This window comes from Candoia aspera, chromosome 6 (assembly GCF_035149785.1).
Source record: "Candoia aspera isolate rCanAsp1 chromosome 6, rCanAsp1.hap2, whole genome shotgun sequence".
NCBI classification, from domain to species: Eukaryota; Metazoa; Chordata; class Lepidosauria; order Squamata; family Boidae; genus Candoia; species Candoia aspera.
Genome location: NC_086158.1, coordinates 5,756,278 through 5,783,519, shown reverse-complemented (window position 1 = coordinate 5,783,519; position 27,242 = coordinate 5,756,278). Strand labels below are relative to the sequence as shown.

Sequence of the window (27,242 nt, the reverse complement as noted above, 5' to 3'; positions counted from 1 at the left end):
ATTTACCAGGCTGAATAAGTGTACTGTAATTAGTTTTAAGCTTTTCATGGTGTTTTTATAAGGTTTATGCCTGTGTGGGGAACAGCACAGAGTTTGTAAGGGTGTGGGTGCATTGTTAACTTTGTAATAGGTGCTTGATTGAGTTCTTTCACTCCTTCAGGCAGCCGGAAGCTGAAGGCCTTCAACAGGCTGGTCATAAAGATGAAGGTCTCAATTCTTGCCAGCTGCTCTCCCAGACATACACGCTCACCTGAAGATGAGACAAGGCATGCAGAAAGGGAATGATCATCTATTCTCCAGAGTATGTCCCCATCAGCAAGTAAATCTGAAAAGATCTGTAACTGCCCAGGAAGATGTCCTAATTGAATCTTAGTATCTTCTCGCTGACTCAATTACTAGAGTGTGCCCAGGGTGCCGCACTGGGGGGTTTCCAAAATGAGTGCTGGGGGGAGCCACAATGGGCCCAGAATCCATGTTTGCCTCATGTGACACAGACCCTACTTTTGGGACTGGTGGAGTCCTGGCTGATTTCTGAAACATGGAGGTGGCTCAGGCAGTTAGAACATCACTCAGAAGTGCCTCTTTCTACTAGTAGAGCTGAAGCTGGTCTTATCAGTGCTTTTGGTTCTCTGCCCAGGAAGGAACCAGATAATATAATACAGAAGCTGGAAAATCTTAAGAAAACCTAACTGGTCACGATTGCTACAGCAGAACCACTTATTCATCTTGTGTCTTGAAATACTGACACAGATTGCCATTATTCGGTGGACAATCAAATGGATGGAAATCGTCACCCAAATAACAATTGTTCCAGCCTTTATGGGATGAATGGGGAGCCAGCTGGAGAGTGCCAGACCTTGCTAACTATTGAGGAGGAGGTATTTCCCATACCACAGACAGATGCCGAACAATGCTCTTTGGATCTTAGACCTTTCCCACATGATGCCCTTTTCTTACACCCCCTGGAGCCTACTAGCCTTCTTCCCCAAAATCTAGATCTGGATAGTGCTACTGGAAGTTCTTAAATCATCCTACCCCACAAACTTGGGTGGTGTCACTACAGGCAACACTAGAGGAAACTCCAACTCTGGCCCCGATCCAGAAGAAAGGCGCTGTATGTACAGCTAATTCACTGATAGTACCCTCAGACTCTAAATGACTCTTGCCTACAGAAGGGGGCATCTCTATCCTCTCCTGGAATGTTGCAGGCTGGAAAACAAAGAGGTCAGATGTTTCATTTATGGAAGATATTTCTTCTTTCGATATTCGTTTGTTTCAAGAAATATGGGCTAGGGAGGATCTATTACTATCTGGATATATTCCCTTTACTTTGAATGCAATTCCCAGTGCAAAAAAGGGTGGACCATCCGATGGCCTGAGCTCTCTGGTTTCTGTTAAGCTCAATGTCCCAGCATTTATGCTGGAGTCATGCTCAAATGTGGCTCTAGCCCTCCTACTCAGACTGACATTTTACATTGTACTACTTGATAATGTATATTTCCCCCAGTTTGTGGGCATAGGGAAATAAATAATTTGTGGGATCAGTTTGACACCTACGTAATAACACAGGACAATTTCCATCTGAGTGGAGTTGTTGTACCAATATACAAAAATAAAGGAAATAGACTTGACCCAACAAAGTATAGGCCTATCAGTTCATTAAACAGAATAAATAAGCTTTTGCCAGATTTTTTATATTCAAAGTTAGTGGATTGGGTACAGAATGAAAATATTTTTGCTGAAGAACAGGCTGGATTTAGAGAGGAACAGTCAACACCAGATCATGGTTTGGTTCTTCCACCATTTGGCAGAAACATATTCTACCCCCCCCCCCGCCTCTGTGGTTCCTTTTTTGCAACCGTGTTGATTTTAAGTCAGCTTTTGACCTAATACCAAGGGAGAAGTTGCAGGACAGTCTGAGACATTCCATGATTGAAAAAAGGCTGCTAGCTCTTATTCAGTCGCTTTATTCAAACACCCCCCTGAAAATTAGATGCACCCCCTGGGGACATCTATCTAAAGCAGTCTGAACTTATAGAGGTCTATGACAAGGTTGCATATTAGCTCCATTACTTTTCAATTTGTATCGAAATCCAATAATTCAAGCGCTTGCTGTTCCAGCCCATCATCCACCTATTTTGGTTGACTGTGCAATTGAAAAATTACTGGGCATCTCTTGGAAAGCCTGTGCTCATTAGGATTTGATAATGCTAGAACTGCCCTGAAGCAAAGAATCTGGGATATAGATCTCCAAACAAATTTAAGTAAGGTGCTCTACCCCAATATCAGTCATTTTCTTCCAGAAGGGTTCATTCCAGCTTATTTGTCATCCATCACAATTTTGAAATTTCGTAAAGCTCTCACCTTAGCCAGACTGAACGCACTGCCCTCTGCAGTCCTGTTTGGATGTTTTAAGGGTACTCCTATGCGCCTTTGGTTATGTCCATGTGGTGACGGCTCAATAGAAACTCTAAGCCATATGATACTATAGTGTTCCCTATATAAGGACTCTAGACAGATCCTTATATATCCATTACTGAAGAAATTTCTAGGCAGGGAGTGTGATTTTTAAATATTGCGACTTCGTTCAGACAAGGACCTGAAAATAGTCTTCCAGGTTGCCCAGTATTGTGTTACCATCTGCACAATATGCTGCACCATCACTCAGATTTAGAATTTCTTAATATAGTATTATATTTCAATTTATTTCAGTATTTTCATTCAATGCGGTGGCACTGCGGGTTAAACCGCTGAGCTGCCGATCGGAAGGTCGGTGGTTCGAAAGCCCGTGGCGGGGTGAGCTCCCGTTGCTCGTCCCAGCTCCTGCTCACCTAGCAGTTCGAAAACATGCAAATATGAGTAGATAAATAGGTACCGCTTCGGCGGAAAGGTAACGGCGTTCCGAGTCGGCATGCTGGCCACATGACCCGGAAGTGTCTATGACAACGCCGGCTCTAAGGCTTAGAAACGGAGATGAGCACCGCCCCCAAGAGCCAGACACGACTGGACTTTACGTCGAGGGAAACCTTTACCTTTAACATAGTATTATATTTCAATTTATTTCAGTATTTTCATTCTTAACTAATTTTAGATCGTAGTAGATGAACAGAGCTTAATCACCCCTTAACCAATGATTATAGATAATTCTTAAATATTACAGCTGATCCAGAGAGCAATGGTCTCCCAGCTCCAGATGCATTTGGATGAAACTGGACCCATTTCAGGTGGGGCTTTATCCAGACTCTGCTACCGAATCTGTTTTGGTTATCTTGGCAAATGAGCTATGCCAGAAAGGTGATGTGAGGAAGGCTAATTCTCTTGCATCCCTCAGCTGCTTTCAGGCCACCGACCACGGCATCCTTCTGGGCCTTCGTTTGGAACTGGGCTTTTGGGGCACAGTGGTTCCAATCTTCCCTGTGGGATTATACCCAGACGGTGATTCTGGGGGATTACTATATCATTAGATCATTGAACCTGGGACAGGTGAATGGAGTGTGGGAGTGGAGTGACACCAGTACATGATCCCATGTCTAGTGCTTCCTACCCCCCAACTCGAATGAAATAACCAGTATCCTTCAAGGTGGCTTCATCTTGAGAAATGGTTGGCTTTATCAAGGAAGGAAAACAGGCTGAAATCAAATCCAGACCAAAGGGAGGTACCACTGCTAAGGAGAAAGATGGACTTGGGCACTGAGGTGGAATTTATTTTGGAAAGGACTAAACTCTCCCAGAAAGAGCAGGTCTGAAGTTCGGGAGTCCTTGCTAACCCCCAGGTATTACTGCATTTACAGATAATAGTTGCTGCAATGTACAAGTGCTTTATACAAGATAATAGTGCCATCTTGTACACGTCTTACAAAGCCCTACTGTGTAAGTTTGCAACCTAAATATAACTAGTACTCCTTTGTTCTTCAAAGTTCATAGCCTAAGGAGAACTTCAGCCTCTTTGAGTTTTGAAAGTAGAAGGAATAAGGATTTCTTGGTTCCATATTCAGACCATGATGACCTCAAAGCTACCCGGGGTGGTGGAGGTGGGGATCTATAAAATGTAAGCTGCTCTGGACCCACGGATTTACCTATTCCGAATGGCAGAAACGCTTCTCGAGCGATGAACTTCCCATCCTTGTCTAAAAAGTGATTTGGGTTGAATTCTTCAGGCGTCTCCCATTGTTCAGGATCATGAAGAACAGAGCGCAGGTCTGGGAAAATAAAGGCCCCCTGTGAAGGAAGAGATGAGCAAACAGAGCAGTTTCATAAGGCAAACAGGCAAAAACAGTCAAACAACATTGATGAAGCATTTGCTCACAGCTTGCCTTTCTGGACCCATATCTGTTCATTTTCGAAGGAGTTTCTGACAGCAGCGGCTGCTCAACAGCTGAGCTTCCCTTCTCCCCTTCCTTCCATGAAAACAAAGGGCTGGCTCCATATTTCTTTATCACTCCAGGTTGCCCCAGGAAGGGGACATATCAGTGAAGAAACATGGCCATATATCACTACAAGTCTGAACTGAAGTTCAGCCCTTAATTTCCTATCATCATTTATTCCTAGAATAATTATAAAACATTCAAGGATCTACCTTCAACCCCCCCCCCCCAAAGTATGCTCTTCTTGCCCATTTGATTTTGCACAAGTAAACTGGCAGTTCCTGGGCAGGAAGCAACTGTCCAAATGCTTTTCCTTCCATGTTGGATTACTGGAATGCAGCCAGAACAACTTTCTCTACCTTGGGAATATGGAAACCCATCATCTTCACATCCTTTGTACTTTGCCTGGGAAGCCCAAATAGAAAGACATATTTGAAACGCTGCATTTCATGAAGCACAGCATTGGTGTAGGGCAGCTTCTTCCGATCTTGATAGGAAATTGACCCCGAGAAGCCAAACACCTCTTCAATCTCCTTCTGCACTTTCTCTAGAAAAAAATGATGGAAATAGAAGCTTCATTTTCAATATTGCGCTTCATTTATTGTATATATATTTGTTTATGTATTTCCTAACTAACTCTCAGTAGTATTTTAGGAAGTGGAGTAGCCTTCAGAGCATTAAATATAATCCCATTGTCCTTTTCTGTAGTATGAAAGAGTGCAGATTTAAATTTATTTCCTGGGCTCTGATTTGATTCAGTCTAATCTGATTCAGAATATTGATGCAAATGGTTGCTTTAGTTCAAGGATTCCACTGAATCTCCTTCAGTCACATCAGTCTCCAGAATGCAGTCCCAACCAGTTTGAAAATCTGATTCATTTAAAAAAACGACCACCAATAGTTATCTGGAAAAGAATCTGGATCAAATTTTTGCGCAGCCCTCGTATGTTTATTGTTGTTGTTTAGTCGTTTAGTCATTTCCGACACTTCGTGACTTCATGGACCAGCCCACGCCAGAGCTTCCTGTCGGTCATCAACACCCCCAGCTCCCATCAGGGACGGGTCCGTCACCTCTAGAATATCATCCATCCACCTTGCCCTTGGTTGGCCCCTCTTCCTTTTGCCTTCCACTCTCCCTAGCATCAGCATCTTCTCCAGAGTGACCTGTCTTCTCATTATGTGGCCAAAGTATTCCAGTTTTGCCTTTAATATCATTCCCTCAAGTGAGCAGTCTGGCTTTATTTCATGGTTTGATCTTCTTGCAGTCCAAGGCACTCTCAGAATTTTCCTCCAACACCACAATTCAAAAGCATCGAACTTCCTTCGCTCAGCCTTCCTTATGGTCCAGCTCTCGCAGCCATATGTTACTAGGGGGAACACCATTGCTTTAACTATGCAGACATTTGTTGTCAGTGTGATGTCTCTGCTCTTGACTATTTTATTGAGATTTGTCATTGCTCTTTTCCCAAGGATTAAGCGTCTTCTAATTTCCTGACTGCAGTCAGCATCTGCAGTATTCATTGCACATAGAAATACAAAGTTTTTCACTGCCTCTATGTTTTCTCCCTCTATTTGCCAGTTATCAATCAAGCTGGTTGCCATAATCTTGTTTTTTTTTCAGGTGTAGCTGCAAGCCAGCTTTTGCACTCTCTTCTTTCAACTTCATCATAAGGCTCCTGAGTTCCTCTTCGCTTTTAGCCATCAAAGTGGTATCATCTGCATATCTCAGATGGTTAATGTTTCTTCCAGCGATTTTAACTCCAGCCTTGCATTCCTCAAGCCCAGCATGTCGCATGATGTGTTCTGCATACAAGTTGAATAGGTAGGGTGAGAGGATACAGCCCTGCCATACTCCTTTCCCAATCTTTAACCAGTCCGTTGTTCCGTGCTCTGTTCTTACTGTTGCTACTTGGTCGTTATACAGATTCTTCAGGAGGCAGACAAGATGACTTGGTATCCCCATTCCACTAAGAACTTGCCACAATTTGTTATGGTCAAACAGTCAAAGGCTTTAGAATAGTCAATAAAACAGAAATAGATGTTTTTTCTGAAACTCCCTGGCTTTTTCCATTATCCAGCGGATATTGGCAATTTGGTCCCTAATTCCTCTGCCTTTTCTAAAACCAGCTTGTACATCTGGCAATTCTCGCTCCATGAGTTGCTGAAGTCTACCTTGCAGGATCTTGAGCATTACCTTACTGGCATGTGAAATGAGTGCCACTGTTCGATAGTTTGAACATTCTTTAGTGCTTCCCTTTTTTGGTACGGGGATATAAGTTGATTTTTTCCAATCTGATGGCCATTCTTGTGTTTTCCAAATTTGCTGGCATATAGCATGCATTACCTTGACAGCACCATCTCGCAAGATTTTGAACAGTTCAGCTGGGATGCCGTCGTCTCCTGCTGCCTTGTTATTAGCAATGCTTCTTAAGGACCATTCAAACTCTCTGGCTCTAGCTCCCTGACGACACCGTCAAAGCTATCCCCAATATTGTTATCCTTCCTATACAGGTCTTCCATATATACTTGCCACCTTTTCTTAATCTCTTCTTCTTCTGTTAGGTCCTTGCCATCTTTCTTTTTGATCATACTCATTTTTGCCTGGAATTTACCTCCGCTGTTTCTAATTTTCTGGAAGAGGTCTCTTGTCCTTCCTATTCTATTGTCTTCTTTCTCTTCCATGCATTGCTTGTTTAAAAATGTTTCCTTATCACTTCTGGCTAACCTCTGGAATTTTGCATTTAATTGGGCATATCTCCCCCAATCACTGTTGCCTTTTGCTTTCCTTCTTTCTTGGGCTACTTCTAGTGTCTCAGCAGACAGCCATTTTGCCTTCTTGGTTTTCTCTTTCTTTGGGATGATTTCTTTGGCAATTTGGTCCCTAATTCCTCTGCCTTTTCTAAAACCAGCTTGTACATGTGGCAATTCTCGCTCCATGAGTTGCTGAAGTCTACCTTGCAGGATCTTGAGCATTACCTTACTGGCATGTGAAATGAGTGCCACTATTCGATAGTTTGAACATTCTTTAGTGTTTCCCTTTTTTGTATGGGGATATACAAAAAAGGTAACAATCCTTTGCTGAAGTGTATGTTTATTATCATACCCTAATTTGTTAGCCTGCACACAATAGATTCATTCATTCATTCATTCATTCATTCATTCATTCATCAAATTTGGCCACTGCCCATCTCCCCCCAGAAGAGAAACTGTGGGCACTTTGCAATAAATTTTGGTCATCTACATACAATTTAGGCTGAAAACAAGTACCAAATCTCAAAATATTAGTAGATTTCTACATTTAAAGTGTTTTAAATGCTTTAGGTCTGTATTGATTTCCAGTTTTTAGTTCATCATTCAATATTGTATCGTGGATATCAAAGAAGGCTCTCTGTATGTACATTCTTTGTTTTTCTTTATTTGTGGTAAGTTCATGGTCCTTACTGTAGCTTGAAGAATCCACATAGGAAAATTATTACAAAGAATAGACTCAGTTTATCATTCAATAGCCATTAATATTTCAAATAATTTCAAATAATTCCTCTGTGCCTTGGAGCCTGAGAGTTGCCCTTTTTCCCGATGCCTCGATTTGTCTCACCTTGGATGTTCGGATGATTTGCCAAGAGGAGAAGGGCCCACATCAGAGTAGTAAAGGTTGTTTCTGTTCCAGCAAGAAAAAGATCAAAAATACACTGAGCCAGGTTCTCTTCATCGTAGGTGGACTTGGGGTCATTCCTGCTCTGATATTTAAAATGGAAAATGAAAATTATATTGAATTCTGTGCAACTTTCCTGTGGTTATTTTTGCTTCTTTGTCGCAAGTCATGAAAGTAAGTATATTTCTGGTGGTTAGATAGGACAATCAATGCCTTAGAGGAGGGTTTATCAACCATGGCAACTTTCAGACATGTGGACAAATGGCACCGACTGACCTAGAAAAAGCATTTGATCAAGTACCACATGACCTCATCTGGCTATCACTTAGTTCATACAATGTATCTGCTGTGTTCCACTTCTGTACTGCTCTTTATTCTCTGCATGGACACCGTAACCAGAAACCTACAATCACAACACCCATGGATGCTGTTATATGCTGATGATATCTTGATAGACAGTGAAACAAGAAGCAGCCTCAAACAATTAATACCAAGGTGGAAGGTGCCTCTTAATGGTTTAGGATGGAGGCTCAAGATTTACAAGACTGGATACCTTGAATGTGCTGACCAGACCAATGGTACACTCAAGACTGTTGTTATCAAATGAAATAAAGTGACCAGTTCAAATAGCTGGGCTCATACCTGACTTCTGATTGTGAGGCACTACTGGACTACCAGGCCTTGTGACTGTAGAGACACTACAGATCAGGTGAAACGGTGAGCACAGTGCAAAGTAACTTCAAATCGATTAAAGTTGCTTCTAAAAAAATCATTCTGGGTCTTTTCCTGAAAACACTGGAGATCTTTTTTCCTTATTTCAAAATATGCAAAATCCTTGAGCTCAAGCTTGTGAAAGCATATGTCCTTTTCCAATCATTTCAGGGAATGAGTTAAGTATGACTTAATCAAAAGTCCTTACTCTCCAAGGAGTGGTAGGAGTGAGAGGATGACAAATGTAAGCCCCTAATTTTTGTCTCTCCCCCCACCAAGAACCTTCCATGTCTAACGAGAGCAGAGGTACAATATAGCTCTTATTTATAAGCAACCTGAATTTAGCATAGGCTCAATTCAGAATGGGAGCTGAATGAAAAATAAAGAAAGACCCGAGATGAAGGAACACAATATCAGTACTCCTCTTGTTTACTGCTAGCCCGGAAGGTCATCCGAAGTCCTTGCCCATGTATTGAACTACAAGAAACCCATACCTTTTCCATCTGAAGAAGGTAGTGATCGATGAAATCTTGTGGCTCATGCAGAGAGTGGAATTCCTGGTGTCTCTCTATTTCCTGCTTTGCAAAGGAACGGATCAACTCTACAGAAGCCAGGACCTCCTTGTGGGGCCCTGGGAAGTAGTCCATTAACCATGAGAACAAATTATACATCTAATAAAAAAAAGAACAGCAAAGTTTATTTATTGTTTTTCCACCACAGTTATAGAAGGCTCCCAGCTATGATTGGATAGTTAGCCGGTTCAACCTCTTGTCCAACTAAAGAAAAGCACGATTCTCTATTTCACCCTCTAATCCAAGTGGGCTGTCCTTCACCCTTCCCGCCCTTCCCCCACTGTTGAATGCTACAATCATTGCTGGAGAATAACCTGTCTGAGGCAGCTCAGCATTGCCTGTCTGTGGTGCTTTGCACAGCATAAACATGTGATTCTCCTCAACAGGGGGAAGAGGTGATATGATTGACCTCTGTGAGGTGCTCTGTGTTCTGGAATCCAGAAAAAAGATCTACCTTCAGGGGGCAAGTTGGCAAAGGTGTCCCTGTGATATCCCGGGACTAGACCCGATCAAGATTTCTCTGGAGGGCAGGGCTGACTTATGGGCTCAAGCTGTTGGGAGCTGGAGAGGGATGTTCCAAGGTATTAGGTTGACTGAAAGAGCCACAGCTGGATTCATGGAGAAGAGGACTATTTAGTCCTCTTCCAGGACACTGTGTTGGGTGACAGTCCCAATACAGACCCACACACAGTAAATACCTAGTGAAAAAAAGTCGGCACATCTTGGACCTCGTGTATCTTGACTTCAGCCTAGTGTTTAATCAAGTTTCCCATGAGATCCTAATGGAGAAGATGGTGAAATGTGGGTTAGACGTTGATACTGAACAATTGATTGTTGATACGCTGACTGAACAATGGTACCCGATGAGGATTTCTTCCTGGCCCTGCTTCAGGCTGGAAGGAGGTGTCGAGAGGCGTAACAAAGGGCTACATTCCTGACCCTGCATTACTCTGTCTCGCTTTCTGGTTTGGAGAAAAGCAAGAAAATACTATCAAATTTGCAGATGACACAAAGATATTGGGGAGGGGACATAAGAAGACCCCTTAGAGGACAGTGCTCAGGAGAATCTTGGCAGGAACACATGTAAAATCTTACATTCAGGCAGGAAAAATCAAAGGCATATATCTGTATGACGGGAGACAATACATGTGGAAAGGATCTAGCTGTTTTGTTGGATCACTAGCTGACCGTAAGCCAACAATGTGATGCAGAAAAGGAAATGGAGTCCTAGGGTAGATCAGCAGAAGCATAGGGACAAAATCAAGAGGAATCATTGTCCTTCTTTATTCCTCATTATGCAGACCCCAGCAGAATATTGCATCTCGTTTTCTACACTGTACTTTAGGAACAACATTGACAAATTGAAATGTATTTGGGGAAGAGCAGCTGAGATGACAAGGGTCTTGGAAAGAAGACTTAAAAGAAATGGTTGGAAGCAGTAGGTAGGTTTAGCCTGGAGAAAAGAAGACTGCAAGGGGTCATGATCGCTGCCCTCAGGTATTTGAAGGAGCATCACAGAGAGGAGAAGCAGGATGGTTCAGAGTTGTTCCAGAAGACAGGGGGACATAAGGGGTTTTAATTAGAAGGAAGCAGGTTCTGGTTTGGTGTCAAGAGATAATGGTAGGAACTGTTCAATGAAGGACTGACCCAGGAAGTGATGGATCATCTTTTGCTAGATGTGGGTGTTAAACGTGGGGTAGATGGGCATTTCTTTCAGCATTTCCTTCAGCAAAGGATCGTTACCTTGTCGTGGTGCTGGAGCTTGAGCACCTCAATGATGCCATGAGCTAAACCGTGAAGGGCCACCCAAGACAGGAAGGTCATGACAGAGAGGTCAGACTAAATGCAATCCCTGGAGAAGGTAATGGCAACCCACCCCAGTATTCTTGCCGTGAAAACTAAATGGATGAGTACAACCAGAGATATGTCGGTATACCATCGGAAGATGAGACCCCAAGATCGGAAGACAGTCAAAATGCTACTGGGGAGGAACAGAGGATGAGTTCAACTAGCCCCAGACGTGATGACGCAGCTAGCTCAAAGCCGAAAGGACGGCTAGCGGCCGACGGTGCTAGTGGTGAACGGCGAATCCGATGTTCTAAGGATCAACACACCATTGGAGCCTGGAATGTAAGATCTATGAGCCAGGGCAAATTGGATGTGGTTATTGGGGAGAGGTCAAGATTAAAGATAGACATTTTGGGCATCAGTGAACTGAAATGGACTGGAATGGGCCACTTCACATCAAATGACCACCAGATCTACTACTGTGGACAAGAGGACCACAGAAGAAATGGAGTAGCCTTCATAATTAATAGTAAAGTGGCTAAAGCAGTGCTTGGATACAATCCAAAAAATGATAGAATGATCTCAATTTGAATTCAGGGCAAGCCATCTAACATCACAGTGATCCAAATGTACGCCCCAACCACAGATGCTAAAGAAGCTGAAGTAGAGCAGTTCTATGAGGATCTGAAGCACCTACTGGACAACATGCCTAAAAGAGATGTTATTTTCACACAGGAGACTGGAATGCTAAGGTGGCAGTCAAATGACACCTGGAATTACAGGTAAGCATGGCCTGGGAGAACAAAACGAAGCAGGACATAGGCTGCCAAGACAACTCATTCTGCATAACAAACACTCCCTTCCAACAACCTAAGAGATGGCTTTATACATGGACTTCACCAGATGGACAATACCGAAATCAGATTGACTACATCCTTTGCAGCCAAAGGTGGCGGACATCTATACAGTCAGTAAAAACAAGACCTAGAGCTGCTGTAGTCCAGATCACAAACTTCTTCTTGCACAATTTAGGATGAGACTAAAGAGATTAGAGAAGACCCACAGATCAGCTAGATGTGACCTAACTAATATTCCTAAAGAATATGCAGTGGAGGTGAAGAATAGATTTCAGGGACTGGACTTAGTAGATAGGGTCCCGGAGGAACTATCGACAGAAGTTTGCAACTTTGTTCAGGAGGCGGGAACAAAATACATCCCAAAGAAAGAGAAAACCAAGAAGGCAAAATGGCTGTCTGCTGAGACACTAGAAGTAGCCCAAGAAAGAAGGAAAGCAAAAGGCAACAGTGATTGGGGGAGATATGCCCAATTAAATGCAAAATTCCAGAGGTTAGCCAGAAGTGATAAGGAAACATTTTTAAACAAGCAATGCATGGAAGAGAAAGAAGACAATAGAATAGGAAGGACAAGAGACCTCTTCCAGAAAATTAGAAACAGCGGAGGTAAATTCCAGGCAAAAATGGGTATGATCAAAAAGAAAGATGGCAAGGACCTAACAGAAGAAGAAGAGATTAAGAAAAGGTGGCAAGTATATATGGAAGACCTGTATAGGAAGGATAACAATATTGGGGATAGCTTTGACGGTGTCGTCAGGGAGCTAGAGCCAGAGAGTTTGAATGGTCCTTAAGAAGCATTGCTAATAACAAGGCAGCAGGAGACGACGGCATCCCAGCTGAACTGTTCAAAATCTTGCGAGATGGTGCTGTCAAGGTAATGCATGCTATATGCCAGCAAATTTGGAAAACACACGAATGGCCATCAGATTGGAAAAAATCAACTTATATCCCCGTACCAAAAAAGGGAAGCACTAAAGAATGTTCAAACTATCGAACAGTGGCACTCATTTCACATGCCAGTAAGGTAATGCTCAAGATCCTGCAAGGTAGACTTCAGCAACTCATGGAGCAAGAATTGCCAGATGTACAAGCTGGTTTTAGAAAAGGCAGAGGAATTAGGGAACAAATTGCCAATATCCGCTGGATAATGGAAAAAGCCAGGGAGTTTCAGAAAAAACATCTATTTCTGTTTTATTGACTATTCTAAAGCCTTTGACTGTGTGACCATAACAAATTGTGGCAAGTTCTTAGTGGTATGGGGATACCAAGTCATCTTGTCTGCCTCCTGAAGAATCTGTATAACGACCAAGTAGCAACAGTAAGAACAGACCACGGAACAACAGGCTGGTTTAAGATTGGGAAAGGAGTACGGCAGGGCTGTATACTCTCACCCTACCGATTCAACTTGTATGCAGAACACATCATGTGACATGCTGGGCTTGAGGAATCCAAGGCTGGAGTTGAAATCGCTGGAATAAAGATGAACAATCTCAGATATGCAGATGATACCACTTTGATGGCTGAAAGCGATGAGGAACTGAGGAGCCTTATGATGAAGGTGAAAGAAGAAAGTGCAAAAGCTGGCTTGCAGCTAAACCTCAAAAAAACCAAGATTATGGTAACCAGCTTGATTGATAACTGGCAAATAGAGGGAGAAAACGTAGAGGCAGTGAAAGATTTTGTATTTCTAGGTGCAAAGATTACTGCAGATGCAGACTGCAGTCAGGAAATCAGAAGATGCTTAATCCTTGGGAGAAGAGCAATGACGAATCTCGATAAAATAGTCAAGAGCAGAGACATCACACTGACAACAAAGGTCCGCATAGTTAAAGCAATGGTGTTCCCTGTAGTAACATATGGCTGTGAGAGCTGGACCATAAGGAAGGCTGAGAGAAGGAAGATCGATGCTTTTGAACTGTGGTGCTGGAGGAAAATTCTGAGAGTGCCTTGGACTGCAAGAAGATCAAACCAGTCCATCCACCAGGAAATAAAGCCATTCTGCTCACTTGTTGATATGATATTAAAGGCAAAACTGAAATACTTTGGCCATATAATGAGAATACAGGACACCCTGGAGAAGATGCTGATGCTATGGAGAGTGGAAGGCAAAAGGAAGAGGGGCCGACCAAGGGCAAGGTGGATGGATGATATTGTAGAGGTGACGGACTCGTCCCTGGGGGAGCTGGGGGTGTTGCCAACTGACAGGAAGCTCTGGCGTGGGCTGGTCCATGACGTCTCGAAGAGTTGGAAGTGACTAAATGAATAAACAACAACAAAGATGGGCATCTGCTGGTGGTACTGAAATGAAGGATTCTTGCACTGGGAAGAGCCACTTTGGCTTAGTGGTCAAAGCACCAACTAGAAACCTGTAGACCATGAGATCTAGTCCTGACTCAGGCACTCAATGAACTGGGTGACCCTGGGCCAGTCCCTCCCTCTCAGCCCTAGGAAGAGGGCAATGGCAAACCACTTCTGAAAACTTGGCAAGAGAACTGCAGAGACTTGTTCAGGCAGTCACCGGGACTGACCCAAAGGCACACACACATACTGGGGAGAGAAGTATCCTAGATAACTTACAAGGCGTCCTCCATGCCTTACTTTCTGTGATTGTCTGCCTTACATTCAGTCAATACTGGTAGAAACGTAGGGTTCTGGGGAGCTTTGTCTCTTTAGTAGAAAATATGACTCACCACATGGAAAGTATCACCACTGAATTTCACAATAACTTTAAGGGCTTCAATGGGCTTCTGGAAATGTTCATCTTCAGGAGCAAACTGATGTCCAAAACTCAAGGCACATATGACATTAGAAACTGAATTTAGCACTGGAATTAAAGGGTCAAATGGCTGTCCTGCAAATGAAGATAGTTTACAATTATTTCAGCCTCTCCTGTTAACCCGTTAATCCTAAAGAACAGGACTGCTAAGGGGATGAGGGAAGAGAATTCAGAACTCCTGTCAATTTTTTAAAAAATTAAATATCAAACATCTGTTTTTATTTGAAATACTCAGAGTGGAAAAGTCTTCTGCAGACAGGGACATGAGCCCGTGTCTTTGCCCCAAATGACATACCCTTTCTTTGTGCAAAGATCTCTACCAGCTTCTCAGCTTCTTCTTCTATTTGATGCTCAAGGCTCTTCTTCCCCAGGCCCAGCTTCCGTAAAGCAGAGACGCCGATGTGTCGCTGCTGTTTCCAGGTGTGGCCGTTTGAAAAAACAATTCCTGAGGGCATCATCAGACAATGATAAATTATTTCCGATAACATTCATGTGAAAAAATGTTTGATGAGACTTTGCAAATCTTTTCGTGGCTTGACGGTGCCCTGGAGGGGAGGAGGTTCTCTTTACCAATAACCTTAATGTCTGTAGCTGGTTCCTTACCTTACAGGCATGTGAACCTTTAGCCATCTAAGAACCGATCGTACCTGGTGTGGTAGAAGCAGGTTAGGCGAGAAGGAGAGGAGGTGAAAGTCTTTGTGGAAATGAAGGAGGAATAGGAAAAAAATCAAACTCTTAATATTACCTGGTGAGTCAGGCATACCACTTTTACAAACTGGGTGGTGAAAATTTTAGTTTTTTTTCAGGTGTGACCACTTGAAAGTATTATACCCTAACTTGAGCACATCAGCAGACAATGATAAATTATTTCTGATAACTTTCATGTGAAAAATGGTTAAGTCTAGTTCTTGCCAAAAATTTCTCTGGATTTCAGGTTGAAATACCAAACCTTTGTGACATGCTGCGATTTTATGAGATTCTGGCCATGTATGCTCAATTGAAGATAAAGTGACTTTTTATAAACATGCAGGGATTAATGGATTTTTCCTGTCAAAGTTGGTATTTGGTGGGGGATTGAATTGGAGTGGTCTCTCCCAAACTGGATAGACTCCTGGTAAATTACCAAAAGTTTTCTTTGATTTGATGGACAATTTAGGGTTGGTTGATGTATGGAGACAGAAGAATGGTAGTTCAAGAGAGGACAGCTATTTTTCAGAAAGACACAGATCTTTTTCAAGAATAGATATGAGTTGGATTTCAAGAGACCTGGCTACTAAATTTTGTAAGGTGAGATTTTACCAAACACTTTTTCAGATCGTAATTCTGTAAGTCTGGTTTATAAAAGAAAATCTAGTTCTTTCAGATGGAAACTAATGTAGCATTGTTACAGAAAGATGAAATTGTTGAGGATTGTAAAAAAGAAATTAAAATAATTCTTTGAAAATAATTTAAATAAAAGTACTATATGAAAATGGTTTGGGATGCAAGTAAAGCCTTTATTAGACGTTATCTGATACAACATAAATCTGAACTTAAGAAGAGGTGGCAAGAGAAAATACAACATAATTTGGATGAGATTAAAAGAAAAGAAGAAGAATTAAGGAACTCCCCAGGGAATACAAGTATCTCCCAACAAATTAAGATTTTACAGCAACAGTTATCTATGTTAACAATAAGGGAAATGAAAATAAAATTGAATTATGCAAAGCAAAGAAATATGAATTTGTGAATAAACCAGAGAAATGGCTGCCTTATGAATTGCAGAAAGAAAAAGAAAAAGAAAAGAAAATGATATGGAAATTACAAGAGGGAGATAGTGTGTTAATGGACAATGTGGCCATACAAAAAACATCTTATCAATATTATTCTAATTTGTATAAAGGACGTCATATTCTGTTGAATATGAGAGATAAACATCTTGGAAAACAAAATTTACCGAGGATTATGGAAGAACAAAGACAAATAATGTATGGACCAATAATGATCAGGGAAGTTTCATGAGCAGTTAAGAAGAGTAAATCAGGAACGGTGCCCGGATCAGATGGACTATTGAATGTGTCTTATAAGGAGTTTGCAGATGAACTTTTACAACCTTTACAAAACATGATGAACTCTGTTCTACAGGGAGGAAAGTTGCCAGAGACTTGGAAGGTGGCTAATGTGACATTAATAGCTAAGGTGGGAGAAGATTTGACTTTAGCAAGGAACTCTAGGCCAATGTCTTTATTGAATAATGACTACAAGATGTTTGCAACTGCTTCAGTTGAAAGATTGAGAATAATTTTGCAAGAATTTATTCATGAGGATCAGTGTGGGTTTTCACCTGAAGGACAGTTGAAAGATAATGTTGGACCTGTGTCGAATATTTTGGAATATTTGGAACAACATCATGAAAAACAAGCCACATTGATCTTTTTAGATGCAGAGAAGACCTTTGGCAATACGAATTGGACTGACTTGTTTAAGTTTTGGAAAATAAGAAGTATGGAGAGAATTTTATAAAATGGGTGAAACTGATTTATACTTTTCAGATGGCACAAATAAGTGTTAATGGAGATTTAACCGAACCACGTGAGATACAAAAGGGATCAAGACAAGGTTGCCCACTGTCTCCTCTTCTGTTTACTGTAGTTCTTGAATTACTGACCAGAGATATAAGACAAGATGAGAGGATCATGGGCATAGAGATTTAAGCAGAGCTCTTGCAGATGACCTGGGTTTGGTTTTGGCAGCCCCTTTAAAGGGAATTGAAGTTTTCATGAGTAAATTAAAAGAATTTGGGGCATTAGCAGGTTTCAAGATTAATAAACAGAAGACAAAGATGAATAAAAGTTTTGAGATTGAGAGGGCAGCAAAATAATTGGGTATTACTATGACAAATACAAATTGTATGTTATTCAAAGTAATTATGTTAAGACATAGAACAAAGGTAAAAAAGATATGTCAAGATAGGACAAAGTACACTTGTCCCTGTTGGGTAGAACTTCTGTGATTAAGATAAATGTTCTACATGGAGTGTTACTTTTCTTTCGGGCAATACCTGTTTTGACAACTGATGTACCATTTAAACAATGGCAGAAGGAAATATCTAAATTTGTATAGCAGGAGAAAAAACCATGAGTGAAATATAAGATATTACAAGATGAAAAGGTAAGAGGAGGACTGGGTCTTCCAGATTTGAAATGATATCTTGCTGCCTGCTGTGAGGAAAGAGTGGGTGTTGTTAAGAAATAGAAGGCTATTGGGGTTAGAAAGACATGATTTGAGATGTGGGTGGCATGGGTACCTGTGATATGAGAAAGTGAAGGTTAATGTAGATTTCAAACACCCTCATGTCAGGTGGGCCATTTTTAGAGTATGGAAGAAATATACATCTAGGATGTGCCCCAAAAGACTTTTGTGGCTTTCATCCAGTGCAAGAAGCATTCTATAGAGGAGAAACAATTGGAAAACAAAAACGGTTAACTTATTGTGATGTACTAGAATTTTCTCAGGGGATTGTAAAATAAAATCAAGAGAAGACTTGGCAATAGAAGGATATCTTGTCAATGGTTTTCTTATGTACAATTATCAGAAAGAGTTAACGCAGATAAAAGATTTTATGGTTTTGAACAATGTAAGACTGTCTTTGAAATAGAATTGTGTATAAATGATGAACATGTTATTATAAAATGTATAAAGATTAGTTGAAACATGAGACAGGAGAACAAGTGAAAGAATAGGCTAAAATTTTGGTCACAATATACAAATTGATCAATAGGAAAATATGTGGTTGAAAGGATTAAACTTTACATGATGTTATCATCTTAAAGAGGACTTTTATAAAAGGATGTATTGTGGGTATTTGTCACCAGAGAAATTGTCTCAAATCTATAAAGGTGCTTTGAATCTTTGCTGGAAATATGAACAACAAGAAGGGATGTTTTAATATGTTTGACGGGTGTGTAAAAAAGCTAAAAATGATGGATACAAATACCTAAATTAATGCAGAAGATTATCTGGATTGATTTAAGGCATGTTTGATTTAATTCTTCTTTAATTTATTTATATTTATTTATTTATCAGATTTTATTTATTTATTTATCAAATTTTTAACACTGCCCATCTCCCCCCACAAGGAGGGACTCTGGGCTGTTAATGATTTGGATTAAGATAAATAAGGCAAATAATAAATGCTTGGTTTTAAGTTTAATATGATTAAGATTGTTATAATAGTAGTATTATTAATCATAAGGGCAGAAATTTTATACGCATTTTAGTTTGATTCTTATCATAGTAGACAGAAATGTATAGCATAGGGGTTGGAAGGAAATAATTCAGTGAGTGTTTTTTGGGGGGGGGAGTTGTTTAGGAGGTTTATATATTTTCTTTTCTTTTAATATAAGGGGAGGGAGCAGTTTTATTTAGTGATTTTTACAACATGCTAATGAAAAGATTTATAGAAATAATGTAATTTTGGTTTAAGATAGAGTAAGGGTTCCCTAATTATGGAAGACTGTTGTATATCCTTGCTGTTTAAAGTTGGAAGTCACCTCTTCATGTAATCTTGAAAAAACAATTTTATTCCTATGTTTCTATACCTTTCTAGTTTTTTCTTTTTGTAGTTTTTTTTTCTTTTTTTAGTTTTTATCTTTGCTTCAAACTTAAAATTCCTATGAAAAAGAGAATCTCTTAGTTGTGTGGGATGACTTCAACACATATAAAGTGGATTTGGTAAGACAAAAAGAGATAGGGTCAAGAATGGATACGTGATCAGTGAATATAGATTGAAGATGATCTCATGCCTTTAAGTCATGCTGTTTACTATGACTTACTCTTTTTCTGCTTCAGCAAAGGATCGTTACCTTGTCGTGGTGCTGGAGCTTGAGCACCTCAATGATGCCATGAACTAAACCGTGAAGGGCCACCCAAGACGGGAAGGTCATGACAGAGAGGTCAGACTAAATGCGATCCCTGGGGAAGGTAATGGCAACCCACCTCAGTATTCTTGCCGTGAAAACTAAATGGATCAGTACAACCAGAGATATGTCGGTATACCATCGGAAGATGAGACCCCCAGGTCGGAAGATGGTCAAAATGCTACTGGGGAGGAACAGAGGATGAGCTCAACTAGCCCCAGACGTGATGACGCAGCTAGCTCAAAGCCGAAAGGACGGCTAGCGGCCGATGGTGCTGGTGGTGAACGGCGAATCCGATGTTCTAAGGATCAACACACCATTGGAACCTGGAATGTAAGATCTATGAGCCAGGGCAAATTGGATGTGGTTATTGGTGAGATGTCAAGATTAAAGATAGACATTCTGGGCGTCAGTGAACTGAAATGGACTGGAATGGGCCACTTCACATCAAATGACCACCAGATCTACTACTGCGGACAAGAGGACCACAGAAGAAATGGAGTAGCCTTCATAATTAATAGTAAAGTGGCTAAAGCAGTGCTTGGATACAACCCAAAAAACGACAGAATGATCTCAATTTGAATTCAGGGCAAGCCATCTAACATCACAGTGATCCAAATATACGCCCCAACCACAAATGCTGAAGAAGCTGAAGTAGAGCAGTTCTATGAGGATCTGCATCAACTACTGGACAACACGCCTAAAAGAGATGTTATTTTCATCACAGGAGACTGGAATGCTAAGGTGGGCAGTCAAATGACACCTCGAATTACAGGTAAGTATGGCCTGGGAGAACAAAACGAAGCAGGACACAGGCTGATAGAATTTTGCCAAGACAACTCACTCTGCATAACAAACACTCTCTTCCAACAACCTAAGAGACGGCTTTATACAGGGACTTCGCCAGATGGACAACACCGAAATCAGATTGACTACATCCTTTCAAGCCACAGGTGGCGGACATCTGTACAGTTGGTAAAAACAAGGCCTGGAGCTGACTGTAGTTCAGATCACGAACTTCTTCTTGCACAATTTAGGATCAGACTAAAGAGATTAGGGAAGACCCACAGATCAGCTAGATATGAGCTCACTAATATTCCTAAGGAATATGCAGTGGAGGTGAAGAATTGATTTAAGGGACTGGACTTAGTAGATAGGGTCCCGGAAGAACTCTGGACAGAAGTTGGCAGCATTGTTCAGGAGGCGGCAAGAAAATACATCCCAAAGAAAGAGAAAACCAAGAAGGCAAAATGGCTGTCTGCTGAGACACTAGAAGTAGCCCAAGAAAGAAGGAAAGCAAAAGGCAACAGTGATAGGGGGAGATATGCCGAATTAAATGCAAAATTCCAGAGGTTAGCCAGAAGAGATAAGGAATTATTTTTAAACAAGCAATGCGCGGAAGTGGAAGAAGACAATAGAATAGGAAGGACAAGAGACCTCTTCCAGAAAATTAGAAACAGCGGAGGTAAATTCCAGGCAAAAATGGGTATGATCAAAAACAAAGATGGCAAGGACCTAACAGAAGAAGAAGAGATCAAGAAAAGGTGGCAAGAATATACAGAAGACCTGTATAGGAAGGATAACAATATTGGGGATAGCTTTGACGGTGTGGTCGGTGAGCTAGAGCCAGACATCCTGAAGAGTGAGGTTGAGTGGGCCTTAAGAAGCATTGCTAATAACAAGGCAACAGGAGACGACGGCATCCCAGCTGAACTGTTCAAAATCTTGCGAGATGATGCTGTCAAGGTAATGCATGCTAAATGCCAGCAAATTTGGAAAACACAAGAATGGCCATCAGACTGGAAAAAATCAACTTATATCCCCATACCAAAAAAGGGAAACACTAAAGAATGTTCAAACTATCGAACAGTGGCACTCATTTCACATGCCAGTAAGGTAATGCTCAAGATCCTGCAAGGTAGACTTCAGCAATTCATGGAGCGAGAATTGCCAGATGTACAAGCTGGGTTTAGAAAAGGCAGAGGAACTAGAGACCAAATTGCCAATATCCGCTGGATAATGGAAAAAGCCAGGGAGTTTCAGAAAAAAAAATCTATTTCTGTTTTATTGACTATTCTAAAGCCTTTGACTGTGTGGACCATAACAAATTGTGGCAAGTTCTTAGTGGTATGGGGATACCAAGTCATCTTGTATGCCTCCTGAAGAATCTGTATAACGACCAAGTAGCAACAGTAAGAGCAGACCACGGAACAACGGACAGGTTTAAGATTGGGAAAGGAGTACGGCAGGGCTGTATACTCTCACCCTACCTATTCAACTTGTATGCAGAACACATCATGCGACAAGCTGGCCTTGAGGAATCCAAGGCTGGAGTTAAAATCTCTGGAAGAAACATTAACAATCTCAGATATGCAGATGATACCACTTTGATGGCTGAAAGTGAAGAGGAACTGAGGAGCCTTATGATGAAGGTGAAAGAAGAAAGTGCAAAAGCTGGTTTGCAGCTAAACCTCAAAAAAACCAAGATTATGGCAACCAGCTTGATTGATAACTGTCAAATAGAGGGAGAAAATGTAGAAGCAGTGAAAGACTTTGTATTCCTAGGTGCAAAGATTACTGCAGATGCTGACTGCAGTCAGGAAATCAGAAGACGCTTAATCCTTGGAAGAAGAGCAATGACAAATCTCGATAAAATAGTTAAGAGCAGAGACATCACACTGACAACAAAGGCCCGCATAGTTAAAGCAATGGTGTTCCCTGTAGTAACATATGGCTGCGAGAGCTGGACCATAAGGAAGGCTGAGCGAAGGAAGATCGATGCTTTGGAACTGTGGTGTTGGAGGAAAATTCTGAGAGTGCCTTGGACTGCAAGAAGATCAAACCAGTCCATCCTCCAGGAAATAAAGCCAGACTGCTCACTTGAGGGAATGGTATTAAAGGCAAAACTGAAATACTTTGGCCACATAATGAGAAGACAGGACACCCTGGAGAAGATGCTGATGCTGGGGAGAGTGGAGGGCAAAAGGAAGAGGGGCCGACCAAGGGCAAGGTGGATGGATGATATTCTAGAGGTGACGGACTCGTCCCTGGGGGAGCTGGGGGTGTTGACGACCGACAGGAAGCTCTGGCGTGGGCTGGTCCATGAAGTCACGAAGAGTCGGAAGCGACTAAACGAATAAACAACAACAAAACTCTTTTTCTGTGCTATGCATAATATTATCACAAATTGGAATACGGTAATGGTTATTTATGTACAATTCCTTACTGTTTGCACTTACCCCTTTTTTCCCCTAAAGCATTCAGTAAAGGATCATCTGGTCGATCAGAGAATACTTCTGAGAAGCTGGTCATTCCTTCTTTCACAGTTTTGAATCCAGACAGCACTACTATAAGGGTACGCCCTGAAAACATGGTGGATATATTTCCATATCGTTTTGCATTCTGCCAGGTGAATCAAAGGTGAGAAATGTTAACAATCAAATAAAACAGATTATTTGCCAGTAATATGTCACCTAAATGCTCAATTCTAAGGCCTTTCAGCATATGCCATTCTCTTCTCTTTAGAATTCTTTTTTTCCTCAGATCCCTGCCCAGAACTTCTTTATCTACTTCCATTTATTCTCCTGGGATGTTCCTTCTTCTCTGTTTCTACTTGAAATCCACCCTCTCCCATTTGTTGGCTCCCTTCTCCCTTGCCTGGGATGAGGGAGGATCTGCTGAATGCCCAGTCCTTCTGTGACAGACAGATAGGTGAGTCAGTCATTGTCTGAAACCGCTTGTCCATGAGTCACATCTTTTGAGCACTGAAATTTGGATGGTTTTCAGAACTTTCTCAACCTGTTTGCTCTCTGCTTTGTTAAGCCATCCACTCCCCAACTTTCCAATGGACAGCTATCTTCACAGGACATTCTTGAGCAGGGTTTCTCAACCAGGGAGTTTATTTTTCTTCATTATTCACATTCACATTTCTATTACCGCCTAGGTAAAAGGTAAAGGTTTCCCTTGACGTAAAGTCCAGTCGAGTCCGACTCTAGGGGGCGGTGCTCATCTCCGTTTCTAAGCCTTGGAGCCGGCGTTGTCCATAGGACACTTCCGGGTCATGTGGCCAGCATGACTCACGGAACGCCGTTACCTTCCCGCCGAAGCGGTACCAATTAATCTACTCATATTTGCATGTTTTCGAACTGCTTGGTGTGCAGGAGCTGGGATTAACAACGGGAGCTCACCCCGCCGCGCGGTTTCGAACCGCCGACCTTCCGATCGACAGCTCAGCGGTTTAACCCGCAGCGCCACCGCGTCCCTATAATTTCTATTACCGCCTATCTCCCCCCAAAAGGGGGGGAGTTATTTTAAAAATAAAAAAACCCATAAGCAGTACCCAAAAAATCAAAAAATAAAACAAGCAAACAAACAATATAAACATTAAAAACAATTAAACAGCTAAAGGCAAATAGTATGATCCCCCAGGAGAGCACAGCCATTCAAGAACAGGACAGCCATTTTATGGGCTCCACCCCACTCTCTGATCACCAGGCCAGATGGCAGAGCCAGGTCTTCAGGCTCTTCTGGAAGTCCAGCAAGGTCAGGTCCAGTCTGACCCCAAGCTGGGGAAGGGGGAGTGGAATGATGTTCCACAGGGCAGGTGCAGCAACAGAAAAGGCCCTGCTCCAGGTGTCAGAGTCAAGCCTGCCTCTGACTCGGAAAACAGACCCCTTTTGTGAGTCACAGGAGGAAACAGAAACTTACTGGGCTGAAACCAGTAAGAAATTCCATGATGAGCCAGCAGTGTGGGAAGGGTCCAAGGAACGGATTGGCCAGGATTTGGGGGAGGATTCGAACCTGCCAATCAGTGCACACCAACGATGACAGAAAAGCGTGGGAAAGAGAAGGCAGCCCGACTGGCTGCGGAAGGGCCCAAGCACGCCAAGGATCGGGATGAAAGGCAGACATGAGAAGAGCAAGCTGCCAGAGACAACCGAAACTCCCAGCCTCCAGCTTCTACGGAAGAGTCCCCACCTGCATCGGGGACAGCGTCTGTTGCCAAAGAGGCATCAGCACCTTTGTTCTGCCCTGAAGAGGACTTGAATCCTGCTTCTGCTGCCATTGAGGATCCTTTGCTTGCCGAGCCCCGCAGTCTCAGCTTTGCTTGAAACTCCACGAACTTCCAAGCAGCTTCTTTGTACCTTGAAACTCCAGCGCCGCCGGGTGCCTTTAGCTCCATCCAACCGTGCTTCGTGTGCTCAGCCGTGTTCAGGTATTTCACACCTATCTTGTTCTGGATCTGGGGTCCAGCCCAGTCTGGGGCTTCCAGCCGTGTCCAGTCTTGTTCCAAGTTCCCAGCCTTGTTTCCAGTCTCCAGCCCAGAGAATCCAGCCTAGTCCTGGGCTTCCAGCCGAGTCCTGCCTTGCTCCGAGTTCCAGGCTTGCTTCTAGTCTCCAGTTCTGAGTATCAAGTCGAATCCAGCCATGTTTCCAGTTGCTAGTCTTGCTTGAGGCTCCAGTTACTGTCTTCCAGTCCAGCGTGAGTCTTCAGCCCCATCCAGCATGCCAGTGCCAGAGTAATTCAAGTATTGTTCTGGTTTGAGACCTGCGTCCCCAGTACCCTGCATTCCAGTTCACCCAGCCTCCTGGTTTCCAACTGGAAGGTCCTGTTCTACTGTTCCATTGTGGCCCTGTTGGGCTCGATTGAATCCAGTTCTTCATATTTGAAAGGACTTAATTATTGTAAATAGTTATTTAATAAAGAATAATTATATTCCTCCGCCTGGTGTCATAGTCTCAACAGGACACGGGGGTCCTGCCAGATGACACTCTCTAATGGGCAGAACCTGCAACAGCCTCTTCTGCCAGATCTGATGGGACAGGTAGATGTCCCTGGGGACAGATGGTCCCTCAAATGACCTGGCTGCAGGCCACGTAGGGCTTGAAAGTCACCACAACCACCTTGAATCGCACCCAGAGGCAAATCGTTCAGCAGTGCAGCCTGTGGAGCAGAGGTGCAATGTGCGCAGATCTAGGAGGACACATAACTCTTCAAGGGCCTCCTCAATAGTCTTCAAGGGCCTATTGTGACCTTGGGGTAGCAATGGCTCCTGTGTGGGGAAGGGCCCTCTCTCAATGCACTGAGGACATGGCAGTTAACGGCATTATTAGACATAGTTATGTCTGCATAATTCAGGGTTGGCTATTCTTAGGCTAAGGTTTTGTAAACCATTCCTTGACAATAAGCCCCTTGAATTTAGCAAGCTTTAATTCTGAGTAGACATACAGGAATTATACAGGGGACCTATAGGCATTATAATTGGCTGAATTTGCTGAATTAGAATCTTTAACTGTTTCTGGTTTTATTTTTTTTAATGTAGGTCCCCTTAATATAAGAAACAAAAATAAAAGTTTCTGATGACTTGATTGATATTTATCTGGGGCTGCCACACCCTAGCTGTGTGCAAACGCTCCATGCAAATAATTGAGTTGGAGACGATGATGCCTCTTGTGTCTGAAGAGACAGAGGTGTGAAAGTAACTAGGAAGGAAACAGAAATTCAACAACTGGAAAAATCCACTGAACGTTACATGGAAATATTTGACTGAAGACAGGAGTGGATGGAAATTCTGGAGGATGGTTTACATATATCCAGCCCAATTCCAGTTGGGGAGGCTATTAAGGAATTCTACTACATTTTAGCTACAGTTCCGATTGATTCGAATGACCTAATTCTGACAGTGGTGGTGATTGTGATGCAGCCTTTATCAGAATCTCATCACTGTGATGACAATATGCACCCAAAGACACACACATGCCCAGACACACAAACAGACATGGATGAGCACCAAATTCATTTTACAGCTTCTAGCTGATAAGTTCTTCCTTGCTAGGGCTTACAGGCTTGTCCTACACCCACTCCAGTATCCTGATAACAATGGTTTCAGTCATGCATAACATCCCTCCAAGGCTTTTAGTTCTGCTTAATGCTCTTGCCAGCTAAAGCCCCCTCAGTTACTTCTGTAAGTTAGTGCCTGTCATTCCATTTTACTGGAGAGAGTAAATGCTGATTAAAAGTTTCTTTTCTATCACATGTATTCTTATGTCTCTCGTGACTATACAGTGTTTGCCCTTTAGGGAAAGTTTCAATTCAAAAACAATATATGAAAATTACCATAGTTATCATTAGAGAGTTGCATAATTAGAAGGGGCCATTCAGGCTGTCCAGTTCTACCTAGTGCCCAATGCAGGGTTAGCCGGTGAGCTGGTGAGCAGATCTTGACCGGAATATTCTGGCAGGATGAGGAAAAGAATCAATAAGGTGTCATCACTATCACTTGATTAATTGTATTCCTCATCGTGCAAGAATATTTTACGAGGTTTATACACATCTGTCCATAATTATGGAACAAAGAAAGCAGTTGAGAATTACCTTACTTATTAGTGGTTGACTATTCAGAATAAAATACCTTAAGGAAAATATCTTCCTGAAGTCCAGTCACATTAGCCCACAAGGTCCCAATGAGAGGTAGAGCCAAGGGACCAGGAGGCAAATGTCTTCGAGTCCAGAGCTGTTTCAGGAAGAACAGAAGCAGCAGAGCCAGCAGCAAAAACAACAAAAAGGCCCCGATCGCCATCGTTGTCCAGCTAGTTCTGTCTCTTCAATGCTTTCTAGTCGATCTGGA

The 27,242-nt window shown here is 42.2% G+C and overlaps 1 protein-coding gene across 1 annotated transcript; it reads right to left on the bottom strand.

The window, feature by feature from the left end:
• LOC134499611 (cytochrome P450 2J2-like) lies at positions 1–27,242 on the bottom strand. The gene is made up of 9 exons (XM_063306337.1): positions 27,027–27,242; positions 22,855–23,017; positions 15,013–15,162; positions 14,632–14,792; positions 9,222–9,398; positions 7,960–8,101; positions 4,724–4,911; positions 4,077–4,218; positions 1–250 (listed from the first exon to the last, which is right to left on the bottom strand). The coding sequence occupies exons 1-9, from the start codon at positions 27,192–27,194 to the stop codon at positions 45–47; spliced, it is 1,497 nt and encodes a 498-aa protein (XP_063162407.1). The 5' UTR covers positions 27,195–27,242; the 3' UTR covers positions 1–44.

Bases quoted from the DNA above. Each gene is read 5' to 3' on its own strand.
- LOC134499611 (XM_063306337.1), bottom strand. From the start codon at position 27,194: ATGGCGATCGGGGCCTTTTTGTTGTTTTTGCTGCTGGCTCTGCTGCTT. The intron at 23,018-27,026 runs GTATTTTATTCT...TTCACCTGGCAG, and splicing joins AGGAAGATATTTTCCTTAAG to AATGCAAAACGATATGGAAA. The intron at 4,219-4,723 runs GTAGAGAAAGTT...CTTCCTTCACAG, and splicing joins TGGGTTTCCATATTCCCAAG to GGGGCCTTTATTTTCCCAGA.